Source organism: Lynx canadensis, chromosome D4, assembly GCF_007474595.2.
Source record: "Lynx canadensis isolate LIC74 chromosome D4, mLynCan4.pri.v2, whole genome shotgun sequence".
Lineage (NCBI taxonomy): Eukaryota > Metazoa > Chordata > Mammalia > Carnivora > Felidae > Lynx > Lynx canadensis.
In genome coordinates this window covers 45,091,683-45,108,906 of record NC_044315.2, presented here as the reverse complement: position 1 = coordinate 45,108,906, position 17,224 = coordinate 45,091,683, and the positions used below count along the sequence as shown (strand labels likewise).

Below are 17,224 nucleotides of genomic sequence, written 5' to 3'. Positions count from 1 at the left end.
TTTTCCTGAAGTTACTTCATTTCTGAAATTTTACAGAAACACCTGCCGAGCAGAAGTGTCTAGGAACTGTGAAGACAGGCAAGGGAAAAAAAAAAAAAGGAAAGGAAAAAAAAAGGAAACAAGAGCTAGAACCAAGTGTTAAGAAAACACTTGGAGAAAACAAATTAGTCTGACAAATTCAAAGTTATAATCTTGGAAATACTCTCAACTCCGGCACCGTATATAATAAATAAACATCCACATCTCTGTTATACCATTTAAAAAGTGAAAATAAACTGCACACTCTTCCAAAGTGCTTATTTATGGACTTCTCAAAACCAGCAAAGAAAGAAAAATTGTGAATTGTTTTAAAGGAATATTTTCTAACGTGTGTCTTTGGGCCTATACCTGCTCACTGTTTTGAAATACAGTTGAGAACAACGAAGCGATGGTTATCTACTTGAGGACAATCAATACATTTTGAAACCAGTATGCTTACTGTATATACCGTCATACTATTCTTTGCCATTATCTTTTCATCAGTTTCATTTCAAATTCTGCATGTCCACTTTTTTATTTTTAGAGAGCATGCACAAGCAGCGGAAAGGTGCAGAGAGAAAGAGAGAGAGAGAGAGAGAGAGAGAGAGAGAGAGAGAGAATCTTAAGCAGGCTCCATCCACACCCAGCGCAGAGCCTGACATGGAGCCTGATCCCAAGAACCTGGGATGATCACCTGAGCTGAAATCAAGAGTCGGATGCTCAAGCAAGTGAGCCACCCAGGTGCCCCTCCATGCCCAATTTAAAAAAGAAAAAGCAGGGGCGCCTGGGTGGCTCAGTCAGTTGAGCGTCCGACTTCGGCTCAGGTCATGATCTCACGGTTTGTGGGTTCGAGGCCCACATCAGGCTCTGTGCTGACAGCTCAGAGCCTGGAGCCTGCTTTGGACTCTGTGTCTCCCTCTCTCTCTTCCCCACCTCTACTCTCACTTTGTCTCACTCTATCTCTCAAAAATCAACAAATGTTAAAAAAAAAAAAAAAAAAAAAGCATTTGACAAAACTCAACAATCATTTATCATAAAAAAAAAATTCAACGAAGTGAGTAGAGTTGGAACATACTCTAAAATAATCAAGGATATATATGACAAACCCACATCTCACATCATACTCAATGGTGAAAGTTAAAAGCTTTCCCTTTAAGACCAGGAACAAGACAAGGATGCCCACTCTCACCCCATTATTCAACGTAGTATGGGAAATCCTTGCCACAGCAATGAGGCAAGCAAAAGAGATAAAAGACATCCAAATTAGAAAGAAAACTGTCACATTTGCCGATGACATATACTACATACAGAAAACCCCAAAGCCTCCACTGAAAAACTATTAAAATAAATGAATTCAGTAAAGTTGTGGGATACAAAAATCAACATACAGAAATCTGTTGCATTTCTATACACTAATACTAAACTATCAGAAAGAGAAATTAAGAAAACAATCCCATATACAACTGTTATCAAAAAAGAAAAAAATACACAGGAATAAATTTAACCAAGGAAGTAAAAGACCTGTACTCTGACAACAATAAGGGACTAATGAAAGAAACTGAAAAGGACGCAAATAAATGGAAAGATATTCATTCCATGTTCATGGGCTGGAAGAATTATTGTTACAACGTTCATACTTCCCAGAACAATCTAAAGATTCAAAACAATCCCTATCAAAATACCAATAGAATTTTTCACCAAACTAGAACAAATAATCCTAAAATTTGTGTGGAACCACAGAAGGACCTCAAACAGCCAAGGCAATGTCGCAAAAGAACAACAAAGCTGGAGGTATCACACTCCCAGGTTCCAAATTATACTGCAAGTTTACAGTAATCAAAACGGTATGGTACTTACACAAAAACAGACACACAGATCAATGGAACAGAACAGGGAGCCTGGAAATAAGCTGACACTCCTATGGATGATTAATCTTCGACAAAAAAGGCAAGAATATACAATGGGGAAAGGACAGTCTCTCAAATGGTGCTGGGAAAAACTACACAGCTACCCGCAAAAGAATGAAACTGGACCACTGTCTTACATCATACACTAAAAAACTAAAAATGGATTCAAGCCTTACTATAACACTTAAAATTATAAAATTCCTGGAAGAAAACATAGGCAGTAAGCAATCAGAAGTTGGTCTTAGCAGTATTATTTTGGGTGTTTCCTCAGGCAAGGACAACAAAAGCAAAAAACAAACCGATGAGACTGCATCAAAATAAAAAGCCTTTGCACAGCAAAGGAAAGGAAATCATTAACAAAATGAAAAGGCAATCTACGGGACGGGAGATCATTCGCTAATGATCTATCTGATGAGGGGTTAACATCCAAAATGTAAGAAGAACTGTGTTTTTACATATTTTCTGTATCTTATCTAGAAATATTATGTGTCATAAACAGCAGATGTTATATATCTAATAGGTATGGTTATATATATTTATACATCTAAATAGGGCTTTGATCTATAATGATTATCCTGTTATATACAACATACAGTAGAGATAACAGATTTTATGTAATAGAGATAAAATATTGATCTTTATAAAATAGAGATATTCTATTACTAAAGAATATATACCACATATTACTATTACACATATCAATATATATTATAGAACACAAACACATCATTGACAAATTGACAAATTTGCCTTCCTTGGCTCCCACGTCCTTCTAAAATCTACATCCCCTTTCTGTTTCCTACCTATCACTTACTCCTTTATTCTAATTTGGTTCCATCACTCCAAACTGCTTCCTCTAACGCAAACAATAAACTTCTACTCACTGCATCCTAACAGTACTTTCCATACCTTATTTTAAATACTCTCAGCATGACAATGTTGGCCATTCACCTTTTCGAAATAGGAGCTATTCCTTCCCTTGGTTTTCAGGTCCTCAGTCTCTTCTGTTTAACATGTAATCCTTCTAGCCATCCGCTCTCCCCATTTTCAGTACACTCTAGCCCCTGCAGTTCCATGAAAACCCACGCAATGCAATCCCATGGCTAAAACTCCCACCCCGAAGTAGATGTCTACAAAGCTACACCTTTCGCTTAAGCTTCTATCCTGAATTTCAAAACCACATACCCAACTATCTATGATTCATATATACCTCACACCAAGTCTCCCTAAAACCAAGATTTGTCATCTTCCTTCCAACATCTGCTGCCATCCCTCCAAGTGAATGGCGCCATCCAGATGCCCAAAAGAGAAAGCTGAGACTCTTGTCAAGGAACTTCTCCTTTGCCATCTAATCAGTCACAAAGCCCTACCGACTTCATCTCCCACATCTCTCTTTTCCTACTCTCTTGCTCTCCATCTTCTACTCTTTCCTACTCTCATCTCCTAATCAGCCCCTTGCTATGGACAGAAACGTTGCCCCGCCACACAAATAAACATGCTGAAGTCCTAACTACCAATGCGACTACATTTCGAGTGCAGAATTAAAGTTAAATGAGGTCATAAGGGTGGGGCCCTCATCCAGGAAGAATAGTGTTCTTTTAACAAGAAGGAATGGCTCACTCTTGCTCTCTCCCCACCCTGTGAGAACGCAGCAAGGAGGCAGCTATCTACACGTCAGGAAGAGATTCCTCACCAGAATCCAGTCAGCCAGCACCCTGGCCTGGGACTTCCTGGTCTCCAGAAGCGTGAACAACGAATTTGTGTCGTTCAAGCCACCCATCCCGTGGTAGTTTGTTACAGCCACCCCAACGGTCTAAGACGTGCCTCCTCACTGCCTGCCCCAGTAGTGTTGCCCTGCTCTAAAAACCTCCTCCACTCTCCCACCACAATGATCTTCCACACCCGAAAACAGGAGGGCACCTCCATGCAGAAAGGTTGCCTCGCTTAGAAGATAAAGTGTAAATTCATTCGTGTGGCACAGAAGACCTTTCGTGGTAGGCCCAGCCTCCCCCCCTACATCTTGATCGGTCAACAGTACCTTGTTGACACCTTGTTTTCTGAAAAGGTCACGCCTGCCCAGCTTGCTCATGTTTCTGTGTTTGGGCACATGCTGTTCCACAGCCGGAATGCCTCCCCAACACCTGGTTTGTATCAGGCAAACCCCTCTTCAGACTTCCTCAAATCTGAACTCAAGGCCCTGCTTCCCTTAATTTGTACTCCCGCTGCACTTTCCAGATCCTCCCAGAAAAGCATTTAATTTACTGTCCTCCAATTATTTGCGTTATTTATTTGCACGTTTGTAAGTCTCTTGGGGTCACAGACTGTACCTTCTCTTGTATGCATTCTACAGGGTCGAGCAGCTAATAGGTGCTCAGTACTTGTGTTGTACGTGAATAAACGAAAAACAAAATGCTACAGGGGTAGACCCTTAACTGGTGCTCCAAATTTAGTGACTCGTTTTTATAGCAGATGACAGCAGTAGCCCATTAATAGTATGATCTAATGGTATTTGATCAAAACTCCTTTGATATGCAATGAAGTAAAAGAATACACTCTCCCTGCTTTGAAAGGCCCACTTAAGGGACAACAGGGATATTAAAGTTTCGTACTATCCTTACCTCCTTCAGAAGTTCAACGCTGTGCTCTAAAAGGTGAATTAACGAGGAGCATTCCCCAGTTATCTTTAAGCTGACTTCACAGACACACAAGAGCTGAAGGGTCAGCTGGCTAAGCTGAATTTTCCAGAAAATGGGATGACGCAGAAGGCTTAAATATACTTCTTCAATAAACGTCATCGCTTCTGTTGTCTGGACCAAATCTTTTACCTGTTTAAAAAACAAATTAATTGTACGATATTAAAACAATATACAAAACCAAAGGGTAATTGTAAACTACACAGGAAGCTTTAACAATATTTTTCTCCAAAAGTATGAAGACTTCCAAGAAATGAAGAAATGTACAAAACTCAAAGAGGATTAAACCATGGATCAACTCCGCCTTTTTCTGTCACTAGCCAAAATACAATTTGCTACTGTTTTCATTGCTGCTGGCTGGTCCAACTTCTTTTCTTTTCTTTTCCTAACTTCTCTGAGCGCAGATTTTTTTTTTTTAAAGACAAATTACATGACACTGCCAACATGTTGAAGGAAATTAATTAAAGCAGGTTTTGAGTTCTCCAAATGAACTCTCCTTTCTACAATTCCAACATAGTTACCTGGAGGAAATGGGTTGGCATGTTAGTCTATGTACTACTAAGCCCTTCACCTGGAGGTTATTTGCTCAGACCACCTTAACCGAGGGCATCATTTCCACACTTGGCAGATGCAACGGAAGACCATGTTCAAAGGGTAGGATGTCTACTCAACAAGCTAATGTATTAGATAGGAAGGACTTGGGTGCTCTTGAAAATCCCAATTCAATTCAAACCCAGCTGTTCCGATCAAAATTCTGGAGTTGGTATTAAGGATATGGTCCTACTCACAGACACATTGGCATTTCCCAGAGATTCCAAACAATGAACCATCTGCTTCAATCCAAAGCCTCATGTCTGTTAAATTCATCAAGAGGAAAGCCTACAGCTGACCAGCTGTACCTTTCACCAGTTGTTACCACCATAATAACCCAAAATGACTTTAAGTTATACCAAGAGAAAAATCAATGGCTAGCAAACAAAAGAAAAAATATATTAAAAGATCAAGGGAGATAGAAAATAATAAGTTATAAAAAATAAGTGTGAACAGTCCAACATCTAAATTATTTTGCTCTTTTGCAAATATACAATGAGAAAGGAAAAAGGCCACCAAGAAAATTGATTTAAAACAAAGCCTCAAGTTTATTGGACAATGTATTTCCTTGAGTGTATTTTTTTGTGCATACTTGAAATTTTCCATAATAAAAAAATTGGGGGACAACCTCAGCAAGTTAGCATCAAAGGCTCTCTAACCTGTAATATCACCAAAATTTGTAACAATATTTATGAAGTAATGTTCTTTCTTGATGTAGCAATAGGTCATGTACGATAGACAACATGTGCGATGACAAGAGTCACAATTAAAAAGAATGAATCAAAGTCTTGGACAAAGTCAACAGTGATGTTTAAGGCAGGTAAATCCAAAAAAAAAAAAAAAAAAAAAAAGACAATTCCACAAATACAACATGGAAGAACAATTGGTGTAAAAAGAAAACAGGATTTCCTTGACTATGATTTCAGCCATCAGTGGCATGGCTTTCTCTAAAATAATTTTTCTTTTAATTAATGAGATACTACTCAAGTGCACAGTATGGGTCACACCACAAGTACAGGAGTATATTCAGCTCTAAAAAGAACATTTCATAGTGATACATTCTGAGCCGTGATAAGCTAAAGAATTCCTGGCAACGGACAGGGAAAAGTCTGGAAACATTGGTAAAGAAAGTGATGAAGGAAAGAAAGGAGGGGAGGATGGAAAGGAAGACAGGGAAAGAAAAGAGAAACAGACAACATAAAACAGGATGTAGATGGGCTCTTTTTAAAGCCTACTTTGTTCTATTCTACGAAGAAGGGAGACTAAGGGGTAAAATCTTAGGAAAATGCAGGTCAATTAGAAGTACTTGAAGAAAAAGGTTGCCTTGCAAAATCGCATGCTTCTGATCACTAAAATATTTCATTAGTCATGGGATGGTTATCTCAGAGAACTGAAGAAACACCTGGGAAAACGCCTCAGTGGGAAAACGCATGACATCGCCACTAAGATCCCTCCAGATGTGGAGATTCTTCATATTCTAATAAAGCCGATCTGTAACATGATTAAATGTATTTATGTCGCTAGCCCCATTAGTTCAAAATGATGTATCCCTTTTTTGTTCACCTGTCATGACTCTATTAAACAAGCCACAGACTGCCAGAAATGTTCCACAGAGCTCACTGCTAGAAGTTATTTAGGCTTGTCAATAATCGGTTCGTAAGGATGAATGCAAACATTCATCAAAGAACCCCGAACAGTTTCAGGCAAGCATGCGGTGGCAAAGTGCACCCCGGTTCAAGATGTTCTGCCTACACACTGCTTTATTGCCCACACAAAACAAAAGCTTTGGAAAAAGCCACAGGAGAATTCGTTTTAATTAACGTTTCTCTGCCTTGATTACAGCAAAGCCTATTTATGAGTCGCAAAGGAAAGATTCACTCGAGTCACTCTTTGGGAGCACAAACTTAAAACCGGTCATCTGTGACCTCAAGTGATCGCTCTGAAAAATATTCACAGATTCCCTCCATCAGCTAAGCAACATGGGGCTCAGAGTCTAGGCAAAAGACAAACCTCGATGATAACATGGGATGGCCTGATAAATTAACTCACAACACTAATATCTCAACACACGGGCAACTGGTATTTTTTTTTTTTTTTGATCTGTGGTTATAGGGGCGCCTGGGTGGCTCAGTCAGTTAAGCATCTGGCTTAGCATCTCATTTCTTCAGCTCAGGTCATGATTTCATGGTTGTGAGATCAAGCCCCACATCTCACTCTTCACTGAGTGTGGAGCCTGCTGAAGATTCTCCCTTTCTCGGGGCGCCTGGGTGGCTGAGGAGGTTCAGCATCCGACTTTGGGTCAGGTCATGATCTCACGGGTCATGAGTTCGAGCTCCCTGTCAGGCTCTGTGCTGACAGCGCACAGCCTGGAGCCTGCTTTGGATTCTGGGTCTCCCTCTGTCACTGGTCCTCCTCTGCTCATGCTCTGCCTTTCTCTCAAAAATAAAAATAAACATTGACCAAAAATGTTTCTTTAATGTTTTTTTTCCAAGATCCTCTCTTCCTCTCCCTCTGCCCCTCTCCCGCTCCTGCTTGCTCGCTCTCCAAAAAAGAAAAAAATTAAAAATTTTTAAGAATTAAAAAATTTTTCCAATCTGCAGTTACAGAGACATTAGCTCATATTTCTCCCTTGAACTTCCTAGGCATTGGATCCATACCTGTTAGACATCTTTTTTTTTTAATTTTTTTTTTTTAACTTTTTTCTATTCAGTTTTTGAGAGATGGAGAGAGACAGAGCATGAGCAGGGGAGGGGCAGAGAGAGAGGGAGACACAGAATCCGAAGCAGGCTCCAGGCTCCGAGCTGTCAGCTCAGAACCTGATGCGGGGCTCGAACTCACAAACCGTGACATCATGACCTGAGCTGAAGTCGGACACCTAACCGACTGAGCCACCCAGGCGCCCCTAGACATCTTTTATCCATCTACTTCGAAATAAGAGAATATATATACTTGTCTTAACTCCCTTACTAGACTGTGGGCTTCTCACGAGCAGAGCAAGAAGCATCAGGGTCACCGCGTATGTTGTAGGGAGACGCGTGGAAACTGGAATCTAGCCAGCACTCAGCTGGTCAAGCCCTGCATCCTCAAGGCTGGATCTTCCCCAAGACAAACCTTTTTCTAACTTGTACAGAGGTCTTTTTTTTTTCCTTGTAACTTTTTTAGTGTCTAGCACAAGGAGAAACTCAAGACTCTCTTCCCCTGGGAAGTCTTTCTCAAACAACAAAAAGTGTTCATTCTTACTAATCCTAAAATGGATTATGTTGATTTATATCTTTTTTTTACTTGATTTTATTTATTTTAATGTTTATTTATTTTTGAGAGGGGGGGGCAGTACGAGCATGGAAGAGGCAGAGAGAGAAAGGAAAACACAGAATCCAAAGCAGGCTCCAGGCTCTGAGCTATAGCACAGAGCCCAACATGGGGCTTGAACTCATGAACCATGAGATCGTGACCTGAGCCGAAGTCAGACACTTAACGGTATGAGGCACCCAGGAGCCCCTAAACTTTATTTTTAATGCTTATTTTTGAGAGAGGGACAGAAAGAGAGAGAGAGAGAGAGAGTGAAAGAGAGAGAGAGAGAGAGAGAGAGAGTGAAGAGAGAGTAGATGAAAGGAGAAGAGAGAGGAGTGTGCAGAGTAAGAGATAGAGCGAGAGTGAAGATAGAGAGAGAGCTTTGAATTCGCAGAGCGCGCGAGCCTATGCAGAATGCGACGCAATCTCTCTTCTTTCGCTCTCTCGTTCCCTCGCGCTGCGCGAGCTCGCGCTCTCTCTCTCTTTCCCTCGCTCGCTTCTCTCCTCTCCTCGCGCTCTCTTTCCCGCCGATCTCCTCTTTCCCCCGCTCTCTTTCCCTCTCTCTCGCTCTTGTTCCCGCGCCTTCGCTCGTCCCTCTCTCCTCGCTGTTCCCTCTCGCGCTCTCTGCTCTTCCCCGGCGCTCTCTTTCCTCTCTCGCTCGTGCCCTCGCCTCGCGCCTTGCCCGCTCGCCGCGTGCCCTCTCTTTCCGCGCTCCCGCCTCGCTCCGTGCTGAGATTGAAGTGACAGAGACTGCATGCACATGAACAGGAGAGAGGCAGAGAGAGGGGACAGCAGCGAGCCCGATGCAAAGCTCGAACTCACAAACCGCAAGATCATGACCTAAGCTGAAGTTGGGGACTTAACCAACTGAGCCACCCAGGCATCCCGATTTATATTTCTGTGAAGCTAGTTAACATGATATGTATTAATGTTAAATCTAGAGTTGGTCCTTCATCATCTCCAAAAGCCTGCAAGCGTTTCTACAGCGGAGCTTGTATTTGAGTTTGCAGATCACATGGGTTCTTACTTCATGTATGATGACAATGACCAACAACAATTGCTGATGCTGACGTTGTGTAAGTAAAGGAGGACAAGAAGGCCTTACCTGCAGACATGGAACCATGTCACAGCACAGTTGAAGTATCTGTTGTTCCAATGTTGATGGCTGTTCTGTGTCACCAGGAACCCGGGGCTGAAGTAAGACTTTCAGCAGGGTTAGTCGGAGTTTAGCATATTCTTCTAACTGAGATGGTTCACAATACAGATACCACAAAAATGGTGCCATTATTTGGATGCATGAGACTTCTGACCTGCAAGCCATGTAACGCATCACCCAGTCACCAAGTTAAACTAAGTACCAAGCCATAATCGTCAAACATCAATTTATAGTTCACGAAAAGCTACGATACATCAAGTGTAACTTTTTCTCGTGATTCCACCATTGCACCGTGACCTACCTGGATCCGTGCCAAGCAGTTCTTCGTGTCACTTCGTGACAACACCTGGAGACCATAAGCCTGATACCCAGCACTGAAAGGATCTCTACTTGCACACTAGAATAGCATCTACATCTGCAGGACCGGTCTTTGATGAAGAGCAACCGGAGAACCTTTTTGGAATTACAGACATCAGGATCCACTCTCCAGGAATATGACACAGGCATGCATTTTTGGAAAGACTCTACCGGTGAAGTCATATGTAACACAAAACCATACAGACATCCCAAGATTCTAACAACGGTTAACATTTACTTGTCCAATTGTTAACACACGCGGTGCAAGTTACTGCACTTTATGCCTTTCGACTCATTTCTTCTTCACCAAAACGCTATGAAATTATGCCATGACGCAGAGGCAGAAACAAAGCAGAAAGAGGTAAAGTAATTTTCCAAGTCCTGCCTCTTAAGCTCTTCCCACTCAAAGGAAGAAGCATTGGGGCACTTGGCGGTTCAATCGGCTGAGGGTCCAACTCCTGATTTCGGCTCAGGTCATGATCCCAGGGTTGTGGGATCGAGCCCCACATCAGGTTCCACAATGGGAATGGAACCTGCTTAAGATTCTCTCCCTACCTCCCTCTGCCCTGCTCTCCGACTCATGCTCGCTCTTCTCTTTCTCTCTTAAAGAGGAAAGAAGAAAAAGAAAGAAGAAAGGAAGAAGAAGAAAGGAAGAAGAAGAAAGGAAGAAGAAGAAAGAAGAAGAAGAAAGAAGAAGAAGAAAGAAGAAGAAGAAAGAACAAGAAAGAAAGAACAAGAAAGAAGAAGAAGAAGAAGAAAGAACAAGAAAGAAGAAGAAGAAAGAAGGAAGAAGAAAAAAGACGAAGAAAGAAAAAAGAAAAAGAAAGAAAAGAGGAGGAAGGCTTTACAAATTTTTTCCTATCTATTTACATTTCTATATATCCCAGTAACTCCACATCCAAAGTCACTAAAATGCCAGAAGCACCTTCCACATATAAAAATTTGCTCAGGTTAGTAACCAGCTTAAAAGAGTGTGCCCCCACTTAAGAGAAAGTATTTAGCCCAATTTGCAAGCCCTCCATAATTTAGCCTCTGCTGGTCTTTCCAGCCTCATTTCTTGCCACCCCCCCCCCTCCATTCTCTACTGAGCCACACTAAGTGTCTTTCAGGTATCAATCAAGTTATCTAAGCTTTCTTCTCACGTGCCGTTCCCTCTCACATTCTCTTCTTTCTTCCTTCCGTGTTCCTTCTTCTGCTAATTCCTATCATTTTCCGGCTCCCTCCTTTCAAATGACTCCCGGAGTCACACCTAGCCAGGGCAGATCCCCATTTCGTGCTTCAACAGGACAAGGACTTCATTTGTCATTATTTACTTAACATCTCTATCCCCTGGCAGACTGTAAGCCAAAGGACAGCATGGATTTCTGTTTACTGCTGTATCACCAATGACTACACACTAGGCCTCCAAAGCGATCACTAAATTAATCAATTCACTTACTCTAAGTCATACTTTTACAATCAGCAGGCATCCGATATCGTAATTGCATTTTCACGTTTCATATTACACATAAGGAATTATTACAGTAATTTGCCAAGTTCTTCCTCTTAGGCTCTTCCCACTCAAATGGGTGGCTCAATCAGCCAAGTGTCTGACTCTTGTTTCAGCTCAGGTCACGATTTCAGGGTCGTGGGATCAAGCTTCATAGTCAGGCTCCCAGCCGAACATGGAACCTGCTTAAGATTCTCTGTCCCTCGGGGCGCCTGGGTGGCTCAGTCAGTTGAGCATCCAACTTCGGCTCAGGTTATGGTCTCGCAGTTCACGAGTTCGAGCCCCGCGTTGGGGTCTGCAAACAGCTCAGAGCCCAGAGCCTGCTTCGGAGTCTGTGTTTCCCGCCCCCTCCCCCTGCTCATGCTCTGTCTCTGTCTCTCAAAAATAAATAAATGTTAAAAAAATAAATAAAAAGATGGTCTCTCCCTCTCCCACTTCCCTCTCCACTGCTCTCTCTCTCCCCTCTCAAATTTAAACAGAAAATGTTTACAAATGGAGCTAACTGTGCCTGTATCTACACACAAGTCTTTTCTATTTATGTTCAGAGGGAGAAGTAGTGGGAAAAAAACTTGGAATGAAAGTCAAAAACCTGAGGCTTTTGGCCCATCTCAATCTCTAACCAACCATCTGACCTTCAGCAAGTCATGTGAAGGAATTTCTCATTCCTTCATCTGAGAAATTATACGTAAGACTAGATAACCTTAAAGTATCCAGGCCTAAACACTATGACACTGTTGACGATTTATCCAATTCTCAGCTCCATGAAGGTGAAGTCTTACCACACAGGCTTTCTACAAATGAAGACAGAATTTAATTAGAAAATAATGCTCCGGGATGCCTGGGTGGCTCAGTCAGTTGTCTGACTTCGGCTCAGGTCACGATCTCACAGTTGGTGGGTTCGAGCCCCACATTGGGCTCTGTGCTGACAGCTTGGAGCCTGAAGCCTGCTTCAGATTCTTTGTCTCCCTCCCTCTCTCTGCCCATCCCCCACTCACGCTCTGTCTCTCAAACATAAATAAATGTAAAAAAATAAAAAATAAAAAATAAAAAATAAAATAATGCCCCACAAAAATCTAGCATGAAGATATAGTGTCATTTTAGGACATCTACATACTATTAAAAATGAACTCAGACAGTTAGTCAACAATTCCTAAGACAGAAAGAGCTAGAATACAAGCTGCCTTCACAACATTTTGCCTTCTTCCCATAGTTGTGAATCACTAGATTTTCTCAGTAAATTAATCACCAACATTCCTTCATTACCTTCCAAACAACAACTAAAGTTACTAAGTACTAAGTGACTAAGTTAACTTGCTCTAAAATTAAATCTCAGGAAACTAATAGACTGTTGAAAAATGCAACCAGAATTATCAATTTCCTCCTGCAAAGAAAAATCCCACAGTGTATAAGCAGAAAGGAGACAACTGAAATTATTCGTGGCAAATAAACTTAATTTAGAACTTCCTAAAGGCTCTAGATGGCATAATCTAAGATCTGAGAATTTAAATGAAAAGAAGCTTATCAGTGAATAAACCAAAGTTAATTAATAATCTTTTTTTACCTTATGAATATCTGGACAAATTTCATTAAAATAACTATTCCCAAATCCCAATATAATACTCCTTTGAAATGAAAATAACCAAAAGGTAATTACATGTTGACTAAAGATTTAGAAAATTTTTTTTTAAGTTTATTTATTTTGCGAGGGAGCACGAGTGGGTGAGGGGCAGAGAGAGAGGGAGAGAGATAGTATCAGTAATCCTGCCCACAGCCCAACACAGGGCTCAATCTCACAAACCAGGAGATTAAGACCTGGGCTGAAACCAAGAGTCTGAAACTTAACCAACTGAGCCACCCAGGCACCCTGGAAATGTGTTCTTAAGGATTACCCTAAAACCAAGCTTAATAATAAACTTGGCACATCAGGAGTATCTTTTATAAAATATCCTAATCTATTTAATAACAGCAAGAAATTTCATTTTAAAAAATGTGTTGATCATGAAAAGATACTCAACATCACTCATCATCAGGGACATACAAATCAAAACCACAATGAGATACCACCTCGCACCTGTCAGAATGGCTAACATCAACAACCCAGGCAACCACAGATGTTGGTGAGGATGCGGAGAAAGAGGAGCTCTTTTGCATTGTTGGTGGGAATGCAAACTGGTGCAGCCACTCTGGAAAGCAGCACGGAGCCTCCTCAAGAAATGAAAAATAGAACTACCCTACAATCCAGCAATGGCAGTTATTAGGTATTTATCCAAAGGATACAAAAATATGGCTTCAAAGGGGTACATGCACCCCAATGTTTATAGCAGCATTATCAACAATAACCAAATGAGATGATAATATAAGCCACTACACTATGGATGGAAGAAAGGGGGGTGGTTCTGAGGACCATTAGAATGCCCTGGTGAAGCTAAACTAACCTCCTGTGTAGCTGTATTACTTGATCCCAATTGGCAGGCTTCTTCCTTTTTGTTTTTTTTTCTTTTTTCTTTTGTCTGTTTGTTTTTTAGAGAGAGAGATGGAGTGTGAGCCGGGGAGAGAGAAAGGGAGACACAGACTCCGAAGCAGGCTCCAAGCTCCAAGCTGTCAGCACCGAGCCTGGTGTGGGGCTCGAACCCACGAACCATGAGATCATCACCTGAGCTGAAGTTGGATGCTTAACCAGCTAAGCCACCCAGGCGCCCCCAAATTGGTAGGTTTCTAATGGAGAAAGAACTCACTAGCCAATTTCCAGGGGGAAAAAAAAAAATCTATCTTTTATATGCATTGTGTACAGTCATTTACCAAATACTTCTAATCAACTTTCCTACCTAACCAATGCTTATTAACTTTGTTAATATCTTTTCTTATATTCAATATTTCAACTATCAATTAAATCTAGATTTTTTTTCTCTTACTCTTAAAAAGAAAATGGAAAACTATACTCTAAGACATCTCTTTAAGAGAAAACAACATAAAGCAGTTTTAAAAACAAACACACAAAAAGCTCTACAATGAGCATATGCCATTCCATCTTCCTCATTTATTTTATTTTACGTTACCTTTCAGGACATCGCTGGAAAAAAGCCGTCAGCTGCTGCAAAAGTACTGGCCAGCAATCAGGTCTATGTTCAAGCACAGTGATCAAAGGCTGAGGACGATTTCTGAAAAGCACAGAAAGTCACATTGGAAAGCTGTCGTTTTTAGGACTACAAATTCACAGTATTCAAATATAATGCAACAAAAAGCCAATACCCTCTAGAAACTTTTTTCCAGGATTCCTAATTGTCACAAAATGATCATTGGCTGCAGAGCTGGGTCATTAGAACTAACATTTTTTTTTTTTTCCTTTATCTGTTTTGCAGAAAAGAGAATCGACTCTGGAGTCTCAGGGACCCGAGATTTGAGAATTAACTCTGCCATACATGAACTCTGGGCAAGCTCTTGAATATCCATCCCTTGCTTCCTTCATTCCTCGAAGTCCCAGGCCACCTTCTCCTCCTGTTTCCAAACCTGGAAAGTTCCCTTTCCTCTAACGCTGTCCCAACTTGTAAGCACTATCTCCCTCTCAGTTCCCGCTTGTCCCCATTCTTCTCACTGTATGACTCCATTCCTCCAGCATATTTAAGCTAAGTAAAAAGAAAACATTTCTCCCATCTCAAAACCAACGATCCAAACTGAAAATTCTTAAAATTTCTATTGAACAAGAATGAGTATTTTTGGTTTGAGCTATATAAGAGACTGGGGCGCCTGGGTGGCTCAGTCACTTAAGCGTCCAACTTCGGCTCAGGTCACGATCTCACACTTAGTGAGTCGAGCCCTGCATCAGGCTCTGTGCTGACAGCTCGGAGCCCGGAGCCTGCTTTGGATTCTGTGTCTCCCTCTCTCTCTGTCCCTCCCCTGCTTACACTGTCTCTCTCTCAAAAACAAATAAACATTAAAAACAATTTTTTTTTTTTTTAAGATATCTAAAGAGACTCTAAAACATAAGATCTGCAGCACCTGGGTGGCTCAGTCAGTTAAGCGTCTGACCCCTGATTTCAGCTCAGGTCATGATGTCGCAGTTCATGAGTTCAAGCCCTACTTTGGAATTCCCTCTCTCTCCGCACCTTCCCTGCTCTCTCAAAATAAATAAACTTTAAAAAAATTTTAAGAAATAAAATGTAAGATCTGAAATCTGAAGGATTCTTAAGTAATGAGGTTAAAAAGAAAACCCACAAACAGGTTATTTTAAATGTTCAAAAACTCTATTAGAAATTGTAAATTCATTAGCTTTTTAAACTATGAAGTACTATACAGAGCTTTTAATTATCATTGATACAGCTTTTTCCTCCAAAAAAAAATTTTTAATAAAATTATTACAAAAAAAGCAACCCTTGTTTCATATAAAAGGAATCCTATACATAATATTCTTTAATCTCAAATTTTAACTCTACAACGTATCTCTAGCAATATTTAAGACACCATCAAACCATCAATTAAACCCAAATGACTTTTTTTTTTTTTTTTAAGACTGCCTTCTTGGTGATTCTCAAAATGTGGTCACCTTACCAGCAATATCAACATCACCTGGGAACTTACTAGAAATGTAAATGAATTCTCAGGCCCCAGCCCCGACCTCATAAATAGCCCTCCAGACAACTGTGATGCCCTGCTAGAAAGCAGGGCTTCTCAACCCTGTCTGCATGTTAGATTCATCTGTGGAGCTCTTTTAAAAACACCAAGGGGCGCCTGGGTGGCTCAGTCAGTCAAGTGTCTGACTTCGGCTCAGGTCATGATCTCCCGGGTTAAGGAGTCTGAGCCCCGAATCAGGCTTTGCGCTGACGGTGTGGAGCCTGCTTGCGATTCTCTCTCTGCCCTCCCCAATCAGGCTCTCTCTCACAATAAAATATATACACATATATATATTATAAAAAATAATAGAAAATAATTGAGGCTTAGGTATCGGTGTTTTTTATTTGGGGTTGCTAGGAATGGAGCACATGTATTAGTAATTTTTAAGAACTCTTTCAGAAATTCTAACATGTTGCCAGGGCTGAGAACCACTACATGGCGGGGGGGGGGGGGGGGGGGGGGTGGGAAACCACAACAGAAGAGGGAGGCTAAGAGTCAGGAAGTGTTCTCATTTTTCTCTCTCTTAAAGAGATAAGTATGGCAGGCCGGTCACATCAAAACGCTCATGTTAAGCACGTTAACACGGTTTCTGCATGTTATAACACCATCTATTTTCTCATCAACCTCACCTAATCTATCATGCACTAACTTCACACGCTGGCAGCCTCCTGTTTGTTAAAGCACAAGCTATTTCTGACTGATCAGATTACTGCCATTGCTAAGGGATCGCTCCAACGTTTTCTGCCAGCGCTCAGAAATCATAGCAAAATCCTACTTCCAAATTCCAAACTCTCTGGCACTTAAACCTATCCAGAATTGCTTCTACTCTAGTTGCCGCAGATATTAATGAACAAATGTTACCAATCCTGAAAGTCTCCTAGGAATGTCAGATCGGCCGAACTTCTAAGAGCCGGGGTTCAGTAGGTCACGTTCGTGAACATGAATACAAAGGAAAGAAGAGAACCTGCAAATCTTAGGTAGGGGTTTTTCTCCCGCCAAGCATCGTACTGAAGTGAGGCGCATCATATATGACCATCCATTAATCCTCCATTTAATGGTGGTATTGACGACTATTTAAGAAGAGGATTCAACAAGTTACCACAGCACTGTGTAT

The 17,224-nt window shown here is 41.1% G+C and overlaps 1 protein-coding gene across 2 annotated transcripts in view; it reads right to left on the bottom strand.

The window, feature by feature from the left end:
- The window catches only part of FOCAD (focadhesin), a 316,407-nt gene that overhangs the window by 227,979 nt on the left and 71,204 nt on the right, over window positions 1-17,224 (bottom strand). For both annotated transcript variants that reach the window (XM_030294286.2, XM_030294287.1), the window contains 3 exons: window positions 14,559-14,660; window positions 9,606-9,810; window positions 4,544-4,750 (listed from right to left, as the gene is read on the bottom strand). In XM_030294286.2, the coding sequence (XP_030150146.1) occupies window positions 4,544-4,750; window positions 9,606-9,810; window positions 14,559-14,660 (514 nt within the window). The remainder of the gene's footprint in view (window positions 1-4,543; window positions 4,751-9,605; window positions 9,811-14,558; window positions 14,661-17,224) is intronic.